General features: G+C 37.6%; 1 protein-coding gene across 13 annotated transcripts in view; it reads left to right on the top strand.

Moving 5' to 3' along the window:
• The window catches only part of OXR1 (oxidation resistance 1), a 239956-nt gene that overhangs the window by 201916 nt on the left and 11557 nt on the right, over nucleotides 1–26483 (top strand). For 7 of the 13 annotated variants that reach the window (XM_072330518.1, XM_072330516.1, XM_072330524.1 and 4 more), the window contains 4 exons: nucleotides 2058–2851; nucleotides 4209–4377; nucleotides 7334–7496; nucleotides 25546–25626. In XM_072330518.1, the coding sequence (XP_072186619.1) occupies nucleotides 2058–2851; nucleotides 4209–4377; nucleotides 7334–7496; nucleotides 25546–25626 (1207 nt within the window). The remainder of the gene's footprint in view (nucleotides 1–2057; nucleotides 2852–4208; nucleotides 4378–7333; nucleotides 7497–25545; nucleotides 25627–26483) is intronic. The other 6 variants (XM_072330519.1, XM_072330526.1, XM_072330521.1 and 3 more) reach the window with 1 other exon arrangement.

Genomic DNA, 26483 nt, shown 5'->3' with positions numbered 1-26483 from the left:
AAATTTTATATACACATGAGAGAATAAATCTCTTTTCTTGATGCAAGTATTAAAAATGCAATCATTTTCAGTAAAGGGGCAGTAGCTTAACTATACTGAGGTTTAAGTATACTGAGAACTATAGTGTAAAGCTACTCAGTATTGAATAATGACTTTTCACTTGAAGTTCTTCTAAGTGCATGTTAAGCACATTCTTGATAATCTTAAGTGCTTTGACATCCAGAAGGAATAGCTTTGTATGTTGTTTTTTTTTCCCCAAAGCATAGCCTTGGCAGAGGCATACTAGCAGGCTGGTGTTTCCACATGGCCTTGTTTGCTGATTTCTGGGAGTTTTATTTTGCAGATTGCAATTACCAGTGGTTCTTAGTGCCTAGTTCCATTAATGTAAAGTACAGACAGTCAAGTTAATATTCAAATAACTTCTTAAATTTTGCTATTTGGATAATAAGACTGCAGTTGCAGAACAAGTCTTTTTTCTAGCCTATTTAGTTTCTTAGTGACTTAAATTTGACTCATGACTTTACCTTAAATACAAAATCTTAAATGTAGATTTTGGACTTCTATAGTACATGCATTTTCTGTTTTGTTTTGCCTCTAATATAATGCATGTGGAATAAAAACATGCTTGATAAGTCATGTTTTGTTTGCAGTCTTATATGCTTATCATTCTGTCAGCTTTATACTAAATTAGCGTCCTATTTAATAGTTTATTTTTTCAATTTCCAGCTCCTCTATACCTTAACCTCATCAAAATCTGAGGCATATCTGAAAAGTTTTGGGAAAATAAAACTAATTTTTCTCATTTATAGCCATAGTTAATTCTGACAAGAGCTTTTATGTCAGTATTTGAGCTAGCACAGTCCTAACATCAGCCTCACATTGAAAACTGAGTGACTAAGAGAATGTGGATGTCTTGTGAACATCCTGTATTTTAATGTCTCAGTGAAATCAGTAACTAGAATTAAAAGTTATGTTGAGATGGAAAGTGGAAGTATTGTTTTTCAGGATGGGAGATTAAGGTATGAGCTTCTTAAGGGTTTTATACTAATGGGAGATCTAATGTGCTTCATAGCAAGGGATCTGCATTGTAGAACTCATGTCAAAAGTGTGCTTAAACATGAGAAATTATTTATGAAGGTTGTGTACTCCTAGAACTTTGACAGCTCTTTTGAGGTATTCTGATGTGGTGTAGATGAAGTTGAGCAAGGTTACAGCCTACTACTAATCCTTATTTTCTAGAGCCTGTAGATTTCTAGTTAACTTACTTCTGAAGGCAGTTTTGAATAGGGTAACTTCCCTCATGGGAAATAAATTCAGCTATGTGTGCTTTTGTCTTTCTTTACACTCCTCATGAACTCCTCATGTCTGTTATTCAAAATGTTGAGTTGCAACAACTAGTTCAGGATGTATTTTGCTTAACAGCAATAATCTAAGCTAGATACCTAATTGGCGAGCATGCTAATCACTGTTTCTTTTCCAGAGGCAGAATGCTAAGATCTTGATAAAAACATGCCATAATGGTTCCTATTGTTGTTGACTATCTGAGGCAAGGTTAGACCTAATGACTTCTGTCATTGTCTTACCAGGGAATTGGATGTGAAGCTGGTGCTAAGTGGAACAGATTTTTCAGAGAAACATTTTTTGACCTTTAAAGATTATGGAGGTTATTTACCCCTAGAGATGAAGGTTTTTTGGACTTAGTCAACCTCTTCTACCACCCTCCATTTATTTTATTTTACACTTTAAGAATCTCATACAGATTCTGGTTTCAAAAGATTTCCTCTTCTCAAAAGTAATGTGAAATGTGGGAGTTGCATCTGTGTTGTACTGTCAAAAGGTCTGCCGTAAGATTACTGTTAAGCAAACGTGCAAGCATACTTACATTGGTTTGTTACAGGTGATGTTTTCTGGATTAAGGGGTGAGGAACATGAGATTATTTTTTCTAAGACTAAAAATATGTATTTTTTTTTCCTATTTTTAAATATTAAACTTATTAAAGAAAAAAAGCTTGACATAAAAGGCACCTGCTATTGTAATGTTTTTGTTTGCTCAACAGAGATGTAGAACAGCTGTCGGTAAGGGAACTTTGCCATTCCAAGAAAGCTGCAAAGAGCAATACAGAAGAAATGGATTCTAGGATTCGTGATACAGGCAATGACAGTGCTAGCACTGCTCCAAGGAGTACAGAGGAGTCTCTTTCAGAAGATGTGTTCACAGAATCAGAACTCTCTCCAATACGTGAGGAACTTGTTTCTTCAGATGAGCTTCGACAAGACAAATCTTCAGGCGCATCATCAGAATCTGTTCAAACAGTAAACCAAACTAGTGCAGAATGTTTAACAACCATTTTGGACTCAAAACAAGCTGACAGTGACTTAAAATCCAGTGCTGAAATGGCTGTAAATGTTAAGCAGTTAGGTACCCATGGTGTAGGCTCAGAAGGTGCAGAGATGTTGGTAAAGGAGACACAAGAATCTAGTGAAAGTATGGAAAACATCCTCCAGCAGTCTTTGCAAGGATCGCATGTTAGTGAAGAACGTGACCAAGAGACACAAGTGGGCAAAGATCAAGACTTCACACTAGGAGAAGAGCCAGAAATAGAAAGCAAGATAGGAGAGGAATGTTTGCATTGTGACAGTACCACAGACTCTCAAAAGATAGAGCTGACTAGGAAGGGAAACACAGAGAAAGAGCAAGCTCAAGACTCTGAGGCAGAAGTTGAGGAACTTCGCAAACTCTGGAAGACCCATACTATGCAACAAACCAAACAACAAAGAGAAAATATGCAGCAGGATTCACAAAAAGAACTTAGTCAGAAAACTATGGCTTCAGGAGATGGACAATCAGAAGGTGAGCCAGTATTTATAGGTATGAAAGCTAACACCATATGTGCTCTGGAGCATTGGCTGTACTTCCCACTCTGTGGAACATACTCCTGTATATTATTTATTTATCATCAGTGTGCAAATATATCTAGTCCATTCTCACATAAACTAGTGGGAAGATATTGCTTAGGAAATGGAAAGTGTGTATACCTTTACTAACACTTTTCCTAACTAAGGTTGTTTATATTGAAATTTATTTCATCTTTGTAGGGGAAATATCAGTAAACATATATAACTAGATCCATGATGATTAGGTCACTATAGAGCTCAATCAGAAATGTCCATTAGCAGTCAGCTAACTGTTACTTAAATTTTGGTCTTGGTATATCTGTATGAGTGAATTACAGGGAATGACTTCAAACTCACTTATGGCATGTATACCTTGTTAAGTTCTGTGTTTTGAGCAGCAAGCACTGGAGGTTTAACACAGCACAGAGGCATAAGTTGGTTTTGGAAGATTCACTAATGCTTTGTATTATATTCATGTTGACCAGATCAAGACTGAACACAGGAAAAACATTTCTCAAAGCAAATTGGAACAAGGTGGTGCAAGTAACACTATGAAACTCTGAAATCTTCCATTTTTCCTTCCCTGCTTTAAAAAGATTTTTCTTCTTGTTGGAACTATGTTTTAGGATTTGGGTGACTGATCTCTCAAGGAAATCATTTTGAGAAGGTTTCTTTCTTAACCATGTGCTGATTTGAAAATCCCAACCTTCAGAATAATTACACTTAATTTAATTGAATAAACATCATAGCAATAGCACAGAGAATCCCATACTGCAAATTCTGGTGTCTTTTATCATGAAGTGGTGTTCATACATCTGAAACATTCGAAATGGCTAACAAAATAAATTCATCTTTGTTGTCTAATTGCATTGCTAGAATTTCTCTTTTTTACAGGAGAAGTAATTAGTGAACATATATGTCTGGCTTCTGTACTTACTTAATGTTGTCATATTTGGCATGAGTATGGTTTGTCTTCTAGTGTGAGGTATTTCTGAATCAATGCTGGGGGATATGTATTGAGAGTATCTTCTGAAATACTTTAAAGTGTGGTTGGAAGATTTAACTTAATGTGGACCGAGGTCAAAAGCAGAGTTATTTCTAATGTCCAAATATGCTGTGCTATGAAGTTAATTCTGCTAACGATACATCTTAACAGCAACAAAAAAGATTGCAATATTTACCTGTCCTTATATTACCTCATCTGTTATTACCTACACTTACTCATTCTGCCTACTTGTTTCCTAATATGAAATTAGCTAGTCATTCTGTTAATATTGTATGTCGTAGATAGCTTAATTTTTCTTTACTAATAGGTTCTTCCCTTGTGAAAGAAAAACGAAGACATCGATCTCACAAGTTTTTGTGTCTCAAGGTTGGAAAACCTATGAGAAAAACATTTGTCTCACAAGCAAGTGCATCAATGCAACAGTATGCTCAGAGGGATAAAAAGCATGAATACTGGTTTGCTGTTCCTCAAGAAAGGTAAGAAGGAGGTAGACTGACTCCTAGGTCTTCCATGTCTCCCCTCCCCCTGTTCTTTTCAAGAGTCTTTAATGACAGTCCATAAAGAAACACGAGAGGCCCAACAGCCCAGGATATTCTGTAATTTTGTAATACTGGTTATTGGTTTGTACTTAACACCTGAATACCTTGTTAATGTGTCAAAGCTTGGTGTAGTTACTTGTATGTTGGGTCAATACTCCCTGTAGCAAGTATATAATGAAAGACTGAAGTATGTGGAGTCTGGTGCAGGAAGCAAATTTTGCAGGGAATGCTTTGTCATTGATCTTCATATTGCTTGGAAAAAATAGTTGTCTTGAGCTCTGAGTTAAAAACAAAAGTATCCCATCTTGTTCTTTTATATTTAGAGCAGCGCAGTGGTATTTTTCCTTTGTTCTTCCCATCCCCCAGGAAGCACCTTAAACACATCTATTAGAAAAATATTTAAATGAAATATCCATGTTTACTCACTGATAAAAATGTTGAATATCTTGAATGATATTTGGTAATAAACTGACTTCAACTTGAGAATGTGATTTTTATTTTTTTTTTTTTCCCCCGTAAGATACTGGAAATATTTTTAAACAAAACGCTTAAAAAATAAATACAACCCAAACAAACAAACAAAAATCTATCAGGTATAGTCTTGTATAAATACCTACACACAATGATCAAGTCACTTTTCCATCTTTTCTTTTGAGCTGAATGGCATAGCATGTCCAGTTGGGGCACTGCAGTTGAGGACAGATATGGATCAATTGGAGAGAGTCCAGAGGAAAGCAGCAAGACTAATTAGAAAGTGTAACATATAAGGAAAATTAGAAGTAAGTGGGGTTATTTAATCTAAAGGAGAAAAGATTGATTTCAAACATAAAACTCATTTCATACATAAGTTGGCTGCAACAAGAAAGGCAGTAGTCCTCTGTGCATAGAGATGTATAACAGACAAAGATATTTAAAAAAAAAAATTAAATTGTATTTTCCAACAGTAAGAACTGAGTCTATACAAATCACTAACTTGGTTTTGAGCATTAACCTTGCTGCCTTTCAGCAGAGATTGTACAATTTCTTGACACAAATGTCTGTCCTAGCATTTCTGGTATAGATATTCTTGTCTGGGACACATGGCCTCTTACAGTTACATCCAACTTGATTTTTCTTATTCTATTCATATACACTTCATTTAAAGGCAGTGTTTTTATTTATGACAATGATATCTTGATCAACTGCTAAAAACAATTACTCTCTTTTTTTTTTTTTTTTAGTACAGCAGTACAAGTACTTACCTTCAGCATAAAGCAAAACTTATACTATATTTCAAAAGTAGTAATTCTTAGCTTACAGTTTATAGTCATTACTAGGGAGATCATATAAATGATATCTCTCTCTGATTTCTTGGCACATTACTAATCTGGTTTTTGCCTTAAACATCCTCTGGTTTTTACAGCTCATGTTATAGTGGGAGTGTTTTCTTAATTTAGTGTTACTTGCTGCGTGCTGCACTGGATAGATCAAAATAATCAGTATCAACTCAGTTTTCTTTCACTTAGTGTTAACAAAGAAAATAAGTGAATCAGAAAGCTCCATAAATATAATTTTTATTTACATTTAGCTACTGTAACTATTGGTTTTAAAGTTATTTTGAAATAAAAAAGCATTGATTTTTGGTCTTTTAAAAACCTACAAGAACCAGGAAAATTAAATACATATCTCAGGGCATGAGGTACCTGAAGCCTCTTTTTCTTAGTTTGTCTTAGAAGTTACCAATCCTTATGCATCTGAAATGTTTTACCCTTTCTCTGTTAGTTTTCTTTTTCACTATTTTCCTTTTATTGTAGTTTTCTGGATAACTTAGTTTTAAAAAGAGTTCTGAATTTGAATAACTGATCCTCATCCTATACTACATACTTTTAGACAGATATACAGGTGAACTACAGTTGCAGTTCTGTAAGATTTTGCTGCGCTCATCTCTTGCTATTTTTTGAGTGTTCTGTTTTACAAAGATTAAGTAAGCGGGGGGGGAAGTGCAAATATTGTTCTTCATGTTAATATGCAAATTGACTCTTTGGTAAGAGGCGTAGGAATATTCAAATTCTATAAATTATGCTATAAAATTCTACCTTTTGAAGCTGTCGCTTCCATGGTGAAGAGATACTACTGGGCTCATTGTGCAGCCTTTTCCTAAATCTATCTGTTCACATACAGGCAGTAATTAAGCAATACAGGCTGACAACTGTTGGGGGTTGTAAATGACTTATGAGAATTGGGGCATTTTATTTTTGTTTTTCCAAACTGGAAAACAGTACCATTTGTGGCAGGTAACTTAAAAGATGGTAATTTAAATGTTGAGTACTTACTGCAGTACTGCAGATAAACTAAAAACCGGCCTGTTGTCCAGTTATGCATTTGCACATTTTGTTTAGGCTTATTGCCTCATGTATGTAGTGATTTTCATGGTCTGTGTATTTCTTGGATACCTGACTTGGTAGTATTGAGCTCCTTCTCAAGGACAGGGAAAACAGGCATGCTTTAAAATATTTTTTTAAAATCCTACTATTGTTTTTTTTATGTACCTAACTGTTCCATATACATCTAAATTAAGTTTTTAAATGTAATGGTATCTTTTGGTTTTGATAGTTATTTCAGTTGGAAACAGCATTCCAATGGTTGAAAAATACACTGTGCTTGTGTATGAGAACACAGCCAGTCATTGCCGAATTCCTTCTTTTTTCCTTTTAGGTGTAAGTTTCATAAAATTAAAAACAAGTAAATAAAGATAACCCACAATAGTATTATGGTGTGTTTGTTTTTCTTTTTTCTTTTTTCTAATCTAGTAAAATACAAAGTATCTCATGTTAAAGTAAAAAAATAGAATTTTATAATTGTTTAGCCCAGAAGTTTGCCATGTTTTTTCTGTTTCGTTACTTGATTTCTCTAGGACAGATCACCTGTATGTCTTCTTCATCCAGTGGAGTCCAGAGCTATACGCAGAAGATACCGGGGAATCTCTTCGAGAGCCTGGATTTATAGTTGTAAAAAAGAAGGAAGAGCCTGAAACTAGTGAAGAGTCTACTACTGAAGATCCTGCTAAAGAGTGGGAGGTAAGGAAAAACAGTGTCAAAGATTCTTTAACAGTATTTCAATAATATTCTTTTGAAAATAAATTTTCCCAATGTACAAAGTGACATACTTCTGTCTGCTTACTGTAATCATTATTGCTTAATTTATGCCATCCTGATGCTTTGCTGTAACATGAGGTCAGGCAACGTTTCACAATTACAAGTCCATTTTATCTGAAGCAAATTAAGTTAAATTAAAAAAATAAAAAAACCTCACACTTGAATGCGATTACAGCAGAGAGGGTCTAACACTGATGTAGCAGACTTAATTTTCAGTCTGACATTTTCTGATTATAAACATTTCTTTATTATGCATATGTCTAATAGTGATTGTTAAGCCTCAAACTAGGGATGAGAAAAGTAAGGAAAATTAATCTTTTAATGAAATGTTATTCCAGTAACCCAGTAAAGAACTTCTCAACTATTGTAACCTTCCAGTACATAAATGTGTTGCATGGATTTTAGCAATATACTGTAAATGAAGCTATTTTCAATGAACACATCCTGTGTTAATCTGTGTCCACTGTGTTTCTATGGACACATTTGCATGTCTGTAGTTGTTTCTTAGTGTACATACAGTAAAAACACGCGTATTATTGTGCATTCGAGTGTCAGTCAGAAATTTTGATTCTTGTCAAGTTGTTTGAGTATCCCATCAGCAGTGATTGCTTTGAGTCTCAGGACAGCAATTGTGGTATCTGACTGTAAGCTTGGTTTTTATTTTTATTTTTTCCTATTGTAGAATACTAAAATTGGACAGCTCCATGTTTGTGTTTTATGTAGTGTGAAGAAACTTTAAAAATTGCCATAGCCTTCTTATTGGTAATAGTTTTCTTCTTAGGCTCAGAAAGTAGAATGTTAGTAGAAATCTGAATTCAAACATGTTGCTTAGCTGTAGCATTAGGCTGGTGTAACAGCTAATTGACTATGTGAAGTTTTTTCTGCAGTGCTGGCATTCATACATTCTATGCTTATCTGCTGAATCTTGATTTTCAGTTTTTGTATTACTCAAGTATTCTTACTACTAATACATTTTGATATTACCTTTAGCTCAAAGCCCTTTTGATATATTAAAGCCTAGCTTTTTTGAGACACGGGTCAGGCTAGCAACTGACCAATTTTATTAAGGCACGATCTCACAATGAACTTTTTGTTAACAGAATGTTAATAGAAGCACAGAACCATTTTCAGAGAAAGTAGGGCAAGTTTTTCTTCAGGATTAAACTTGTAAAGTGTTAGGATTTATCTGTGAAGCTGCTAGAGGCAGTCTTTTCCCTAAGTGTGTTAGTTACCATAAAATGAGGTCATTCCTTCAGCCTTTATTTAGGTCTCCTATGGAAACAGTTGTAGGTAGCACTTAAAAATACTGTTATTTCCATCTGTGTTGTGTGGAGATTATCTCAATTGTGGTTCATATAATCTAATCCAGAAAAAGGTTGGGAGAAAAAAATCAAAATGTTTGACACTACCAGATGCTTCAACCTGTTATTTTTAAATGAATTGTGCTGCTTTTGTCATGTGTGCTAGAAAGTAACAGCAGACAAAATAGTAGTTTGCTTACAGAATTGTGGCTACTATTATGCCCATTATTTCCACTCTTGATTTTTTTTTATTTATTTTTATTTTTTTCTCCAATTTCAGCCAATGCATTTTTATTTTCCTTTGACCTAACAAACTTTTTCTGTCAGCTCTTGATCCTGACTTCATCCAAGTTAGGAGGAGAACAGTATCATGGACACTTTGTAGTGGAACTAAGTTGATTTTTGGAGACACTGGCCTGAAAAATAGATTGCCTTCTTCAGAACAATGGTAGGAAAGATTGAGGTGGAAAGAAAATGGAAAATAAAAGCTTTTGTGTACAAATATATGACAAAGAACTATTGATTTCTGAAAGAGGAAACTAGTGGAATTTTCTTTTTCAAAGATATATCTGCTATTGTTGTGTGATACTCCAAAAGCAGAGTCAGGGAGAAGAGGATTAATGGTTGACCTAGGTGTTTGTGGTGGTGCTCTGAGACAGTCATGATTGTCTGTGTGATAGTCCTGTATTAACACATCCAAGTACAGTGTTTTTTATTAAGAGACTTCAAGGAATTACTGTGATTTATTTTTGTTTGTTCAGTAGAAAAAGAATTAATGAACAAGGGAAAGCAGAGACCAGTAACATAAATCACATGTAGAAATGTGTCCTTTCTTCTGCGGTCTGTAAAGATAGACTACGAGCTTTTGACATGAAATAAGTTAGCTGGTACAATTTCTGCTGATGTACCGGCAAGAAGTTCAAGACTCTTGCCATCAGATAAACACTAGTTTTATTAAATGTGAAATATTTAAGGGAAAAAAATATCATATGCTCTTATGTTTTAGGTTCTTTAAAGTATGATCCTCAAATCTTACTTTTCTGTGTGTTCAAACAAATTTGCAACATACATCAGGGAAGAGGATGTTTGGCTGTTGTGGTGATTCTTGTTGCAATCTGTCCTGGGTTGTTTGGGGTTGTAAGACTTTCCTACGTGAAACAGCAGTATTTTGAAGTTGACAGGAGGAAGGAATAAATGGAAAACAAGTGTGTATGCCAAGTGTTCGGGTTGTTTTTAGCATCTTAAGGGTGTAGTACAGAGTTGTTTGTGTTCCACTGAACTTGCGCACACATGAAGTTGCATCTTGCAAAACCTGCTAATAAATATTTTTCTGTGAAAGTTGGGCATAAATAAGGTCCAATCTGCTCAAAGGTTTAGAGAGTCGATGGACCATATCTGGGAAGAACAGTCAACTGCCAAGAATATTCTGAGCAGTGTATTTAGATCTGTACTCCAAGTAAGTTGCTGTGTTCCAAGAACTTAAATCAAGGGGAAGGGTGTTAGAGAGAATGGAAATTATTGTCTGAGAATGCATAATGAAGAAATGACATAATTTGTACTTTGCTATGTTTCTTCATTATAAACTTTTTGTACGTCCTTTTTCTTACTGAAGTAGTAATGATTTCTTCAAAGAATATTAATTTGATTGTAGAACAAATGAAAACTGAGTTAAGTGTCTTTATCATGTGGTATTGGAAATATGTCTTTTTCAGCATAAACCTGATTTCAACTAGAATACTGGCATGAAAAATGGAGTTACTCAATATGGAAAGAGCTAAATATTTGTGAGACGTCAAAGAGGTTCTAAGCAGTTTTGATGATATCAATTAAGGAAATGTGTTTACTTCTATTAACAGACTTAAGAAGAAACATTACTCTGCACTGGAAGAGTTAATTGTATGAAGTACTGATTCCTCCTTTTCCTTTGCACTTCCCCTTGTCATCAGATCTTATCATTGCAATTTTCCATGATTGAGTCATATTTCAGATCTAAATGAATCTTAAATACTCATCCATAAGAATGGTGAAAACAGGAAGTTCATTGTCTTAGGACCTGCTAGTCTTAAAGTAGTTGGAAAAGTAGTACTTTAAAGTAGTTGGAAGCTGAACTGTTATCATGGTATCCATTAGTGCATCCATTGTTTGGATAACACAAAGCCAGTTTGTTCTGAAAATGTCTTGAAGTCTGCTTCAGAAGTGAAGCATAAGCTGATAGATGTTTGCAGCCAGTTTTCCCAGTTTCCTGAATCATTAACAAAAGAGTATTCAGAAATTGTTCTTATAAAAAATTGAATATCACAAACAGCAATAATGTCTTCAAGTGAAGTAAAAGCAGAAGGATTTTCAGGATATTGGCTGTAGGTGACAACTTTTTTACTTGATCTGGACTGTGCTCTGTGACACGACTGTAGTAGTAAAATAGACATATTAGTGAGCATTGCGTCTCTCCTTACAAATACTTAAGGCCTATTTATGGAGAGAACTGAGATAGTCCCTTTGATAGTAATTGGGGCTGAATCATATGACTAAAAATATTGTACAGAAAATCTTAATGGCATCCAGTGCTTCTGGAAATGCAGAGGAAAGCTTTGTGGATAAGAAAATGCCTTTATTTTTTTCCTGGACTGTTGAAACAAAGGATAACTTAAATTAGATTTCCTTAAGCAAGTGTTATTGGCCAGCTAAAGAGCTGTGCCAGTCAGTGCTGTACAGGGTACCCTAGAAGCTGGCTGTGGTACTGTGGAGTGTTTCTTGCAGTCAGACCTCAGTTAATCATAGACTAAGAAGCCATGCTGAAGTGAAACTACATACCTGCAGAAATTGTTGCAACAAAGGTGTTTAAGCATCCAGTTGTTCAGGAAGACAAAGCTGTTGTTTTGCTTAGGAGCGAATACCTGAGATTATTTTGTTAATAGACAGTAACATCATTATTACTAATGTTTCCAAATTAATGTGAAAGGCTTTTCATACAAAATAGTTGGTCTGCTTCTTATTGAGAGGTCTGATTTATCTTCTTTCATTTGTCTTCTGTAAGTTTTCTAATAGCAAAACCTGGAACTGTGCCTTTATTTTACTTTGCAGAATTTCTGCAACAGAGTTAGTAAAGTTGGTGTGCTCCCAATTTTGTAGACTGTGACAACTTGAATGTTTACCATTTTAACATGCAGGATGTACATCTCTCATCAGATCTATGCCATCTTCCTTCCCTTAGGAGGAAAAGAGCAGGAGAAATCAGTTACTAATGTGATATTGTTTGAAAATGAATGCGTATTACATATAAGGATAGTAGAATTCAACTTCTGTCTCCTTGGCATCAGGATGTTGGGTTAGTTACTAAGTGAAACAGAATAATACTATCGAACAAAATCACAAAGATGTCTCACGCCCTGCATCCTGTTTTTCTTACTGTGCTTATTATACTGTTTTCTTTTTTTTATTGCAATCTTGTAAGCTGATAACTTTGAATGTTGCGTGGCCAGTGTATAAACTAATCTGAGGGAAAATCAAACATTTCATAAACTGCGTTGGTTTGTAACTTTCCTGTCTTCTTAAAGACAAATTTATTGGAAAAATAATGTACAACAGTTGTTAAAATGGCCTTGTCTTCTTCTGCCTTGAATGTTAATTGCATAGAGATATTTTGCTTAGTTACAAAATAGTAATGGCACTAACAAGGCTATCATTTAATACAAGTAGATGTTTTTTGTTGTGTTCTGTTGTCTGGGTAGCAAATAGGTTGATGCTCCGAAGTGTGTGTGCTGCAGATGCATTGGGTCTGAGCTGCTTTTCCATGTCTGTGGATTCTCTTTAATTATGAACTTCTATGGCAAAGCACCCATCAACTAGCAAAAAGATACAAGGTTCTGGTTCAATTTAGCAGATCAGCAGCAAAACCCAGAAATGCACCAAAGGATAAAATAACAGTTTATTCACTCTCTAAAGAATGCTCCTGGGGTTAAGATTCTTAGATGAGCTCTTTTCCTTTATCTAATAGGAATTTGTCTTCTAGCCATACAGAAAAGTATGAAGAAGCAGGATGGAGGTCATTCACAAGGCAAAGCTTTTTTTGACACTTCTGTTCCGTGATGATGCCCAGGCTCTTGTTACCTGCCTGTTGTGCATGCCTTCCCCTTCCAAAGTCCATTGCAGCTGCCAGCTGGTGGTCAGAGCTGCTGGAAGACTGAACATCAAAACAAGGTTGGCAGGCAGACTGGTTTCAAATAGGAGTAAATGCACCAGAAACTGTTAAACTTCGCAGCTCTACTTAAGTGAGAAAGTAAGCTTTCAGATCCCACCAAGCAAGTTCATTGCTCTTTTTGTTCTTTTGAGCAAGATGTAAAAATCCTTCTGAGAAGCTCTTGGTAGGAGCTGCTTTCATTTCAAGAGAAACTAGAATCATTCAATAGGTTATTTTGATTGTTTAAGATTTAAAAAAGGAAAAGTGGAAAAGTTCTAAAATCAAAACTATGTGATGGCCTGGGTTCATCGGTTCTTCCTCCAGCTTTGGAGAAGCAATGTGTAAGCATTTGGGAGGAATTTATTGTGCTATTTTTGTAAGGGAAGCAAAGCTGAGGGGGAGTTGGTTCTGTGATGATTAGCTTTCCCTTCTGGTTTAAATGCTTTTTCACAGGTGGTTTAAAAGGGAGGAATGGACAGGATGCAGAAAATCTAAGTTTGGCCTACTGGATTTATTGTTTCTTGCAGATTTTCTTATGTGTATTGCAGGTTTTATTTAACATAAAATGGTTTTAATTCAGCCTGTACAGTGTGTTTGTTGCTTTATCCTTGGGCATTAGCTCTCTTAGTGATTTAAAGAATAATAAATGGGGTTATGCTTTTATTTGAATCTTACACGTACACAGCCAAATGTGTGAGCTCTTTTGTAACAGCAGGTTTGGATGTGCCAGTGATTTAAAAAGAGTTCATAGCTCTCGGTAATTCTCCTGAGTTGGAACAAAGTCTCCAAAGATTTTCCAGCTCCTAAGAAACACTTGGTAAAAAAGAGAAACATTTTATCTGTCTGAATTATATGGAGTTCCCGATTAATGCAAGAGGAGATGTTTCAGAGCACACTGTGCTGTATAGTTAAGTGTGAGTTCTGTTTTCTTCTGCTTAGCCTTCTTGGCTTTTAGATCAGAGCAGCAGCACAAGTGATGTGTTCATGCTGTGCTGCTGTCTGCTCCTGCCTTTGCTTATTCACTGTTTTCTCCCAGGACTCGGAGAATTGGGTGTGGAGGAGGGGAATAAAGCCTGCAACTTTTGCTACAAGGAAACTCTCAAAGGAATGCTTTATGTATTACAGCCGAACACACCTGATTAAATATCCTTAAAGGAAAGCAATTAAAACAATTCCGAGGAAGGGAAAAAAAAAAATATTTAGCATCCAGAATACTTTTAAAACCTTCAGAAATTTATCACTGATTAAACTTTAACCAGTGCTGGAACTCCTAGAGAAAACAGACTGTTGATATGTATGTACATGTGAACAATAGTAAGATAAACTTGTTTTAATACTGAATGCAAATTTGTTGCTGGTAGAATTTGTTCATAATGAATGATATAGTCACGATTTCACAAGCAGCTCCTAATTTAGTGTTTTTGAGTATTGTGTACAAAAAAATTAAGTTGTTCTGTATCTTTAAATATTTTAGCCTTTCAATGAGCTCGTTCTCTGCAACCACCCTTGAACACAGGAAACCTTTTCTCTCTGTACCGTCATCATTTGGGATGCAACTCCCCTACTGTACACTTGCTCATTTGTTCCCTGCCATGTCAGTCAAACCTGCATCTAGCAGCCTATCCTGTCACCATTGTGGGGCTCTGTCCGTGCCTGGAACTGACTGCAGGTAGAGAGAATGCTTTCAAACATCCTCAAATGGCTTTTTTTCTCTTTTTAGAAGGGAAATGTCTCATCTCTGGCATGTGATGAAGGGAAGCTTGTTAATCATCAGCTAGTAAATCATAAATATGTTCTGGTAATTTTCAGTGCAGTATATTTGTTATTTCATTCTCGTATTGTGGTGGTGCATAGACAGTTTCTGAAAGTTTAAATTTAGAATGTGTAAACAGGATACAGAGTCAGATTTTCACTGTTTTTGAGTGCATAATTTATCAGGTGCGTAATGTAATTGTTGATGTTTTGTGCTGGTGGAATGAGCAGTTACTTTGAAAGTTAGGGGACTGCAGCAGTGTTTATGTTGGTGGGTTTTGATGGGTTTTTTTCCCTACTTTCAGGCTAATACATTTTGTATAAACAAAAACTTGTTTTGTAGCAAATATGCTGAATGTAGTTTACATTAGCATTTAAGAATTGAAGCATAAATCCAAACTGCTATTTCTGCATGAATTTCTGCTAATTCTTCTGGCTTCATGGCAATGTGTGCTGGCTGTACTCAGATCTCTAACAAAGGGAGGGGGGGAAGGCAGAACACTGTTTTTATACTTAATTAGATTAATGGAAATAACCATATATTTTTCTGTATTGTTTTGCCCAGGAAGGTTTTAAATTTGCAGTAGAATATAAAAAAAAAAAAAAAAAAGTCAGTGAGACTTGCAGAACAGTAACATCTTAGGGAAAGGGAGGAAGTAATCTTGACAGTTTACTTGTGCTTTATAAGCTGGCAGTTGGCAAACCTGGAAATCTAAATTCAGACTGACTGACTTTTTGTCATCTTTATAAGAGTTGGAGATACTGGTTTCTGGTGTGTGTGTCTTTTTTTTAAATATAGAGATATAGATGAATCTTGTTGCTTTCTGTTTTTTTCTTAAACACAACAGTTGTACGTATTTCTTTTCAGGACCAACACTTTGTGTTAGCTAAAGTCCACCTATGCTTACAAAAGCATAGTAGGTTCATGCAGGAGTGAATATCAGCTCCTCTTTAGAGTTTGAACAACGTGAGAGCCTGTCCTGTGGGAGGCTCCATTCTGAGAATCTTTGCTGGGAGAGTCGTAGACAGCACAGTTTTCTCATATATGAAACCACTTGGGTCGGGTAAAAAAAGATGTAAGAATTAACTATGGAGAAGAATATTTTTAAAATGTTACTATGTTGGCAAGAGACACTGTATTTTTATTTTTTATTTTTTAATTTTTGTAGTTTTCCTTCAGTGAAAGGTCATGAAGCTATTGTGCCAGTGTGACCTTATAGAAGAGTGAGTAGTATTGCAGCCATTGCTTGTGTTATGCAAGACAGTGGAAAGCATATAAGACTGGCAGAGTATATGAAGTTTTGTCTCAGTATTCCATCACTGCTCTTCTGAAGCTCAGATGAAAGCTCACCTGACATGAAGTTAACATAATTGTTGGACCAAATAGGATTACATGCTTCAAGCAAATACGCTTTCATTAACCATAAATTGTACTGGTTTATTTACCCAAAACACCTTTGCTATAGGTGATTAAGTGCTTTTTGATGCCTTCTCAGGGAAATCCAGCAGGACAAAATCTCGGTGGCTGTCCAAGGCGTTGTGCTCCCACATCAAAATGCCAGCGATACGTTTGCTGTCTAATCTGTCTGGTTTTCTTCCTAAACCTGTTTCCTATTGACTCTTTGTAGTGAAAAAGATGCCTGTAAGTTTCTAGAATGTCCAGAATGCTGGCAATTGATCATTCCGTCAAAGCACTTTCACACAAAAGGCCCCAGACAAACAAGAGAACAAAAGGGGGAATGCTGCTTTTCGAAGTGATTGTTGTGGCTGGAATGCTTTGCAGAGCTTCTGTAGAGAATGTTAGCCAGAGGGGGAAAAGCCAGTAAAGCCTTATCTCAGGCTTTTATATTCTGAAGATTTTATGCAAATAGCATTAAAATGGTGTTGGCTTTAATGGTTTCCATGTCTTGAGGCTTACATAACCTTGGAGATTCTTAATTTATTGGTTAACAGTGAGCTGATGTTTGCAGTTCTTTGACTATGCTTGGATTGTGGAGGTGCATTTATAGGATATTCCATGTGAAAGATGAGATTTTAATGCTTCACTTCTGTGGATTCCAGAAGTGTAAGGTTGCTACCAAGAACTTTCGGAAGTCAGTTTTTACAATAGTGAACTGACCCGAGTGTGTTTTGTTTTTTTTTTTGTTTTGTTTTTTTAGGTAAAAATAAAAACAACACCACCACAACCAAATGAACAAAAACAGCAGTAATGATGCAGAGTGTAGCTCAGTACTTTCTTTAGTGATTATTAAGTCTACAACCCTGTACTAATGTAAGATGATTGCCATACCCAGGTTATTAAATACTGTATTATTAATAATTGTGAAATCTTGTGCCTCACAACAAATACATTACAGCAGTAGACGAACACTTGAGATGATTGGTTATAAGCTAAGAGAAAACAACCAAGTAGCTGTCTTATGTTTTCTGTGCATTTTTTAGTGGTTTATGCAGCCAGAGATTGCATCTCACATGGGATTCATTTGCCTGCTTGTAAGCATATGTGTCATCTGTATGGCACAGCACTTTGTCACACCTGAGGGGGATATTTGCAAGGCACAATCAGATTTGTTGTTTTACTTTGATCAGCCTGCCTTCAAGTGTCAGCCTGTGAGGTCAGGCACTGAGTGCTTTGATTGAGGCAACTCGACTTGTAGTTTACCTACTAGTGCTGAAACTGCCGTACTTTATTCTGTAAGGTAACTTCTTTGACAGCAGGAACCAAGTTGACACCTCTTTAAGAAAGGGTTTTTCATAACTGATTGTTAGCTCTTTGCACAGACATCATAAGCTTTGTTTAATATTTGTGTCTGTTAAATAAGCTTGTCTTGTTGGCATTCTCTCTCAAATTAATGATTTGTAATATCTTGAAAAATCGTTATAAAGGCTTCCAGACTTCATGTAAACGTTTTGTGTGCTTAAGGCTCAGACTGCTCTTTTAAAATTCATTTATTAGTTGTGCTTGTTGCAGAACTTTTAATTTTTCCTCAGTGTGTATTAATTATGACTTTCTGCAGTTGCTGTAGGCTCAGAGCACTTCAAGGTGGATAATTAACAGTCCTTCCTGCAATGCTGTGGAGACCCCTGATCACAGGGAGAATATTGTCTTGTGACATACTGAGCTCTTCTGTCACCACTCTGGAAAGTATCCTGGTGTGCGGAGCAGTTCTGAGACTGCCAGTTTTAAAGAGGAAGAACAGTAATGCATGCTAATTTAGTGGACTCAGGTCCCTCTCCTTTACCTAAAATGGCTAACTATTGTACTTTCCCTTCCTTGTCACCAGAAGTGTGACAGGAAGCTTCTTTGGCTGAAAACCACACATAACTGAATTGCTTAGTTGTACTGCCACACCTGTTGCCTGAGTTGCCCTGCATAAACTCCATTCCTGACCATAGGCATGGTCCAGAACCAAGGAAGGAGTTTTACTTATTTACTTTAAATAAGTAAATAAATAAAAAGTAATTTCAAAGCATTTCATATCAGTATTCAGTTCATGAATTTTCATGAACCTATTTTACAGCCCTTAGAGAAGTTTTAATACTTCCTTGCTCTTTCTCAGTTACTGATAATATAGCAGTAGATTGATGGCTTAAAGTAACTTGTAGATGACCTAATAAAATTACCCAGATGTTTTTGTTGTTTTCTTTTTTAATGAAATAACATTGAACAAGATGTAGAACTTCTGAGTTTAGAGAAAGTGCTCACAAGGGAGCTTTCAGTTCACCTGGTTTTGCACAAGTGTATTATAGTGAATAAAACAGTTCAACTTACATTTTCTTTTTATTTTTCTTCTATTTCATATTCAGTTAAGCATGAGCGTATAGATAACTGATGCTGAAGAGAATGATTACTCATTCTCCATTCTTATCTTTCAGAAGCACTGTTCAGTTCTGATGTGACACTCCTCTCTCTGGAGACAGTTTCATCAGTTTAACTCTGAAAGTTCATGTGTACTTGGTTTGAAAGCAGCAGATGCATGTTTACTCATGCAACTATGTATTAAGTGCATGTGTTGACCACTTTATTTTCCTTAATTAAACTGGCAGAGTTATGCCTTACTGACACAAGCCAGAGTGCATGTTTACAGCAGCTTGTAGCAGAGTGATATAACCAGTGGTTGAAAGGGTTGAAGCTGTGTGTGGCAAGCTGTCCTTTGTGGATATTCAGGCAACTGTGTTTTCATGTGTATTGTTAATGGACAAGTTCCGTATTAGGAACTATGATTTGTTTCTGCTTACTGGATATGCTAACATGTCTTGCAAGAGGAGGAGGCCTTTTAATATACTTGCAGAAAAACAGAGTTTCAAAACAAGTTTCTTGAAAAGGGGAATCTTAAATCTTAACAATTAATATGTAAATCCTCAGTTTGACTTAATTGCATTAAAAATCAAAACTCTCATGTTCTAAATGGTCAACTCAAATATAACTGGTGCAAAATCAAGCTGAAAATTATTCACACAGTCATGCAACTTACTGAGTATTTTCTCAGCTGTGTTGGTTTAGAATAATATCTCCAATCCCATACTGTTTCAAACTTGACTAGCTCTTGGAATTTTAGTTTGGTGGACTGTTTCAAGTTCCTGAGCAGAGTCATTTTTGTGCTGAAACACTAATCTCTGCATATGGCTCTGCATATTCTTTACTTCAGTCTATACCAGCCAGCGCTCAGTTCAACCATCAGGGCTTTAGTTACTGTCTCTGCCTCTATTCTTCTTGAAGCAAGATCTAACTAGAAGGACAGCAGAGGGTTCTTCGAGAATACTTTCTCACTACTCAAAAGTAGTTAGAATCATAGAATCATAGAATTACTCAGGTTGGAAAAGACCTTGAAGATCATCAAGTCCAACCGCAGCCTAACCAGTAGCCTATCTCTTAAAAAACAACCACAAAACAATACCACAACAACAAACCTCTGCTAAATCATATCCCTGAGTACCACATCCAAGCGGCTCTTAAACACATCCAGGGATGGCGATTCAACCACCTCCTTGGGGAGCCCATTCCAGTACCTAACCACCCTTTCTGTAAAGAAGTTCTTTCTAATATCCAACCTAAACTTGCCCTGGCGCAACTTGAGGCCATTTCCCCTCGTCCTGTCACAAGTCAGTAGTGAGAATAGACCTGCCCCACTCTCACTGTAAGAACCTTTCAGGTACTGGAAGACAGCAATAAGGTCTCCCCTCAGCCTCCTCTTCCTCAGACTAAACAGCCCCAGCTTCCTTAGTCTCTCCTCATAGGGCTGATTCTCCAAGCCCTTAACAAGCCTCGTTGCCCTTCTCTGGACCTGCTCCAGTACCTCCATGTCCTTCTTGTGCTGAGGTGCCCAAAACTGGACACAGTACTCGAGGTGAGGCCTCACCAATGCTGAGTACAGGGGCAGGATGACTTCCTTAGTCCTGCTCACCACACCATTCCTGATACAAGCCAGGATGCCATTGGCTTTCTTGGCCACCTGGGCACACTGCTGGCTCATATTCAGCCGACTGTCCATCAACACACCAAGGTCCCTTTCCGTCTGGGAGCTTTCCAGCCACACCTCCCCAAGCCTGTAGGATTGCCTGGGGTTGTTATGACCAAAATGCAGGACCCGACACTTGGCCCTGTTGAAACTCATTCCATTAACCTTGGCCCATCGATCAAGTCTATCCAGGTCTCTCTGTAGTGCCCTTCTCCCCTCAGGCAGATCAACACTCCCTCCCAGCTTAGTGTCGTCTGCGAACTTACTGAGGGTGCACTCAATCCCCTCATCCAAATCATCAATGAAGATGTTAAACAGAAGCGGCCCAAGCACCGAGCCCTGGAGGACGCCACTTGTGACCGGCCGCCAACTGGATTCCACTCCATTGACCACAACTCTCTGGGCCCGGCCATCCAACCAGTTCTTCACCCAGCGGAGCGTGCACCCATCCAAACCACGGGCAGCCAGCTTCTCTACCAGAATGTTATGGGGGACAGTGTCAAAGGCCTTACTGAAGTCCAGGTAGACCACGTCGACAGCCTTTCCCTCATCTACTAAGCGGGTCACCTTGTCATAGAATGAAATCAGGTTAGTCAGGCAGGATCTACCATTCATAAACCCATGCTGACTAGGCCCAATCCCATGGCTGACCTTTAGTTCGTCCATGATGATACCTGAGATTATCCTTTCCATAACCTTCCCAGGCACCGAGGTGAGACTGATGGGCCTGTAGCTGCCAGGATCATCTTTCCGGCCCTTTTTGAAGATAGGCGTCACATTTGCCAGTCTCCAATCCACCGGGACATCCCCAGTCAGCCAAGACTGCTGAAAAATTATGGACAGTGGTTTGGCGACCACATCCGCCAACTCCCTCAGAACTCTAGGGTGCAACCCATCCGGCCCCATGGACTTATAAACATTCAGCTTTCTAAGTAGATCCAGAACCATCTCATCACGGATCACGCAAGGCTCTTTTGGTTCCCCCTTCCCGTCTACCAGTGTAGGGGGCTGCGTTCCCAGGGAGTTACAAGCATAACTATTGAAGACCGAGGCAAAGAAGGTATTAAGTACCTCAGCCTTGTCCCGATCCTCAGTGACCAAGTTGCCCTCAGAATCCAACAAGGGATGGGGATTTTCCTTAGCCTTCCTCTTGGTATTGATGTGTTTATAAAAACATTTACTATTCTCCTTGACCTTAGAAGCCAAGCTCAGTTCTAGCTGCGCCTTGGCCTTCCTAATTTTCTCCCTGCACAGCCTCACTACAAACCTGTAATCCTCATAAGTAGCTCCCCCATTCTTCCAGAGACCGTAAACTCTCTTTTTGTTCTTTAGATCAAGCCAAAGGTCTCTGGTCAGCCAGCCCGGCCTCCTCACCCGTCGGCTCATCTTTCGCGATTTTGGGACAGTCAGCTCCTGCGCCTTTAGGACAATTTCCTTAAAGTATTCCCAACCTTCCTGGGCTCCCACACTCTCCAAAGATACTCCCCAGGGGGCCCTCTCAACCATAGTCCTGAGGAGGTTGAAGTCCGCCCTCCGGAAGTCCAAGGTGGCAGTTCTGCTGACTCCCCTCCGCGGTTCGACAAGGATCGAGAAATCTAGCATTTCATGATCACTTTGTCCCAGACGGCCTCCAACCTTTACATCCCTCACCAGACCATCTCTGTTAACAGTTGCTTTCAGTATCCAGGAGTCTGGATGCTGATACAGTGTTATGATGAGAGGGTGCAGTAAATAAAGCATACCACAAACTAGCATAGGTATGCCTGTTTTAATCCTGGGCAGAATACTTAGATCTTAGATCTATAATACTTAGATCTCTAGAGTTCAAGTATTCTGGCAACTTCTGTGTAGGGGTGTGGTCTGTATTGGAATTCTGATAACTGTATCTTGCACCATAAGGACTTAAATGCAGGAGAATTTCTCCAACTTATCTCCACCAGGCCAAATAAAACCAAATGCCTTATTTAATCCTTGTGAATGGTGCTTCCATCCTGAAATGAATGACCTGATGACCTTCCACTGGTCTCTGTTCAGTGTATTGATCTTTGCTTTGTTCTGAAGTTGAGAGAATTGGCCACAACACTGCATGTAGAGCTTCACAACTTCTATTGACAAAGGAGTAACAATTTCCATGTGCTATAGAATTACCCAGGTTGGAAAAGACCTAGAAGATCATCAAGTCCAACTGCAGGACTATATATAGCATTGCTATATATATATATTATATATTATATATAGGACTACATATAGCATTGCTCTTTCATATGTCACCTGGAATGTGGTTAGCCTTCCTTGTCACAAGTAGACACTTAAGCATGTCTGCCAGGATACTAGATCCAACCTCTTCCTGGCCCATAGTTCTTTCCTGCAAAGCTGCTGTCTAGCCAGCTAACCCTCAGCCTGTGCTGTCATGTGGGACTACTCCATCCCATTTGGGTCTCTCCAGCTTCTTGATGTACCTTTGATTAGTAGCCTATTGAACTTTGTGAAACAGAATAGAGGATTAATTTTGTTACAAAGAAAGAACCTTGATGGAATAAGGTATAAGCAGAATATGAATAAAGCTATCTTGTAAAAGCAGAGGGACCTTCTGATTAATGAGGCTACTACCATTTCAAATAGCCATCTCAAACTCTGTAGGGACAAAATGGTAGCTGTTTTCAAAATACACCTCAATTAGTTTGAGAGAGGTAGTAATATTGTCCACTGTAAAGCAAAAACAAATAATGTTGACCTAAACTTGTAGGTGTTTTGTAAGGGGCCACATACTGTAGGTGAACTGTTGAGCTACCTTGATGTACACATTATAAGGCTGGTTTCTTTCTATAGAAAGCTGTAGTTATGAGTACATAACCTTTAAACCATATTGTCTTCTGGTTTACTCATACATGGTTTACTCAGAATGCTAGCATGGGTTCTATACTTAAAATATATACTAGATTTGAGAGGTTGCATTGTTTTATTCTCAGCCTTTAATTTTCCTCTTTATAGCTTGACATTCTATGACTTCGTTTTTGTGCTGCTTTTAATTGTGTAGTTGCATACTGTTGGCACACAGGCTTTTTCCGCAGGACAAATGTGGGAAATACTAGTGTAACATGACTGTGTGCAACAGGTTCAGGATGTCATAGTGATATTACTGGATACTTGAATAAGTATCCTCATTTCTTTTAGGTCAGAATTTTATGAGACTAACTTGTGCATACTGTTTTGAAGGTACAAACTTTCCCATGTCATGTGATGTGCCAGGCTTACTGTTCCTGTTTCATAGTGATCTGAGGCGTTGAGGCGTTTGGGGATAGAGCATGCATTTAGCAGGCTAAAGGCAAGATAAGATTGTCTATAAAGCTGTCAGTCAAGTAGATGAAATGGCAACAAACTAAGGGGAAGAATCTCCTGGAGCCATCATATACTTATGGCACATTTTAAGTTACACCACTTATGTGACTGGGACTAAGCTTGAAGAAGGAGTAAGGCTCTTAAGGGTCATCATTGTCATTCTGAAAAGCAAGGTCACAAGTTGATGGGAGGAATGATAAAAATACATAATGAAGCGTTGTGCAAAATAAGTGATGGAACTAGGCTATCATTTGTTTGCTTGACAGGAATGATACTAAAGCTTTGCATTTAAGTACTTGACTCTGAAAATAAACAAACCAATACAATTTACAATGTGTATTTTTTTTAAGAACAGAAAATGATGGAACTAAAAGGAGTGCAAGTAGTTTAGGTGATTTAGTAATAAATCTGCATGTCAGAATGCTCCTTTTTTCCTTACTTGCAGTTGCATGGGTAGAGTGAACTATTGCTACTCAAGAGCCAGTCATGCATGACTAGACACTCTATTCAGGACAGTGACAAGTATCTGCCCAAGCTCCTTTTAGTAGGGACAGGTAGGTGGGGAGCTGCTGGACTTACCTTCCTTTGCACCGTGGCAGGATCTCTGGAAGTTTTTAGTATGCTTTTACTACACGGGGCATCCATTTAATCTGTTCACTCGCTGGTTTAAGATGTGTTCATACAAATTTTCTTTCTCAAAATCAGGTTGTCTGCTGCAGTTGCATCAGAACAACTGTTGTAGTCTTTCAGCCAGTTTGTTGCACTCAAAATAGGGTATTGTAGAGCTTTCTGAGTAAAGGCTTTCTGGCTGCACACATCCTGGCAAAATGGAGATGGCATTTGGAGTGAACCTATCGATGGATGAGCGACTTTCGAAGGCTTGGAGGTGAATGGAATGTATGAGACAATGGTACTGTGGAGATGGTATTGGGGAGTTAATAAACTTAACTATTTTCACTGTTAAGAGGAGTCAGAACCTGTGAAGAAGCCTGACGTTTGCTTCTAGTTATTCTTTGGAGAGCAAACTGAATTCAAAGGATTCATTAAATCTGTGTGTAAAGAAGGTTTCAGAGGGCGTTGAAATGAAGTGTTTGGGTTGAGGCATGCAAGTCTGACTTATATGAGTGCTGCTTCAAAAGTGATGCCCCTTTTTTTTGTGATGCCAACCCACAACATCAGAGGTGGATGTTGATGGTATGGTAGTAGAGGTTGAACCTTCCCACCAGTATTCTATTACATGTTACTGTCATTTGACAAATGGCAGCGAAGGGCAGTCTGACGGAATAGTTTCTGACATGGAAGCAGGTATGAAACAAAGGTTAGTCATTGAATGCCTCCACGTGGGAAAATCTGGCTCCCATTGACATTCATTGATGGTTGCTGAATGTTTATGGAGTCCAAACAGTGGATGTGAGCACAGTGAGGTGGTGGGTGGTGCACTGGCATCAGTGGATCACCTTTGCTTGTACACATTTTTACAAGCATGACAAGCAGACTCTTGTTCATGGCTTCTGAAAATGTGCACCTAATGGTGGTGACTACTTTGAAAAATAGTGTTTTGCAGTTGAGAAACTTCTGTATCAAATATCGTTATTGTGCTCTTTGTCTCTTCTGTAGTTTCTATGGAAGTAAGTAAGAGGCATTACTTCTGAAGCAACCTACATGGTTTAGTGTCCTGATACTAGTAACTTCATGTGTCACTTTATCAGCTATACATCAATAAAGGCTGGTGCCATTAGTGTTCGTTACTTTGCTGTCTCCTCACCAGTCTAAAATCACTTCCATGTCCACTGTCCTTGCAGAAACAAACATCTTTTAGCACTTCTTGTCTGTTTGTTATCAAAGCCCATTTTTCCTTCATTATTTTACCACATTTTTTTCTTACCTTTTTTACTTTTCTTCAACTGTCAGTGGAATTATTGTCTTCCTGTCTCCATATTCAGGTAGTATCAGTGGCTGAGTATCACCGCAGGATCGATGCTCTTAATAGTGAAGAACTGCGCACACTCTGCAGACGTCTCCAGGTGCCCTCTTCAGTAGTTTAAAACCCCTCTCCAGATAATTTTGTAGTGTCTTTGATCAGGGCAAGTCCCACTTTAAGGTGGGTTTGTCTTGTTTCCAAACAACACTACAAGGATCCAGCAGAAAATTCCTTTGTTTTGGATATATTGAATTGTGTAATGCTATGATGGAATGCAGTAATTTTATGATGAAATTATCACTTTTGACTCTCTCAAACAGGAATTTTCTGTCAGAATTCAAAAAACTTGTTCTTAGTACAACTTGATTTGGTGTGATGATGTCTTTCAACTTCCACTTTGTACTGGTGTGTTGTGTTAGATAGCTTCCCTAAAAAGAATGCAAAAGAGGTGAAGAATCCAGAAGTTTATTACCTGGTTGTGCGGGTATTTAATTTTATATAGAAATTATTCATCAAGGATCTCACAGTGTTTGGCAAGTATGAAGCTTCACAACTTCTGTGGAATAGGTAAGTTTTTTTTTTTTTTCCATTATACAAGCAGGTAATTGAAGGCTGTTCAGAGTATCAAGGGCTGTACAAATAGTAACAGAACTTTCTTGTCCAGTAATAGTATCTCACTTCATATTTTTGGAGGCTACTGACATGGGCTTAACTGATTTTTTGCATTCTCTTTAGGTGTTTCTTAGTTCTTTGATAGTCAAAATTTTGAATTGATCCATTTATCATATGTAACTTACTGATTAAAACAACTTACAGCTCCTTACAGGTGTGAAATATTGTGGTTTGCTGTAGTAATTGGCTGTTGAAAGTGTAGAGATTTTCTTGCTTCTTTTTTACTTTGATCTTGTTTTTTTTCCAACCATTATGTAATTATATGTAAGAAAATCTTAGCACTTCTAT

Source organism: Excalfactoria chinensis, chromosome 2, assembly GCF_039878825.1.
Source record: "Excalfactoria chinensis isolate bCotChi1 chromosome 2, bCotChi1.hap2, whole genome shotgun sequence".
In the NCBI taxonomy this organism is placed as follows: Eukaryota; Metazoa; Chordata; class Aves; order Galliformes; family Phasianidae; genus Excalfactoria; species Excalfactoria chinensis.
The sequence above is the reverse complement of the archived record's forward strand: the minus strand, read 5'-3'. Positions and strand labels throughout refer to the sequence as shown.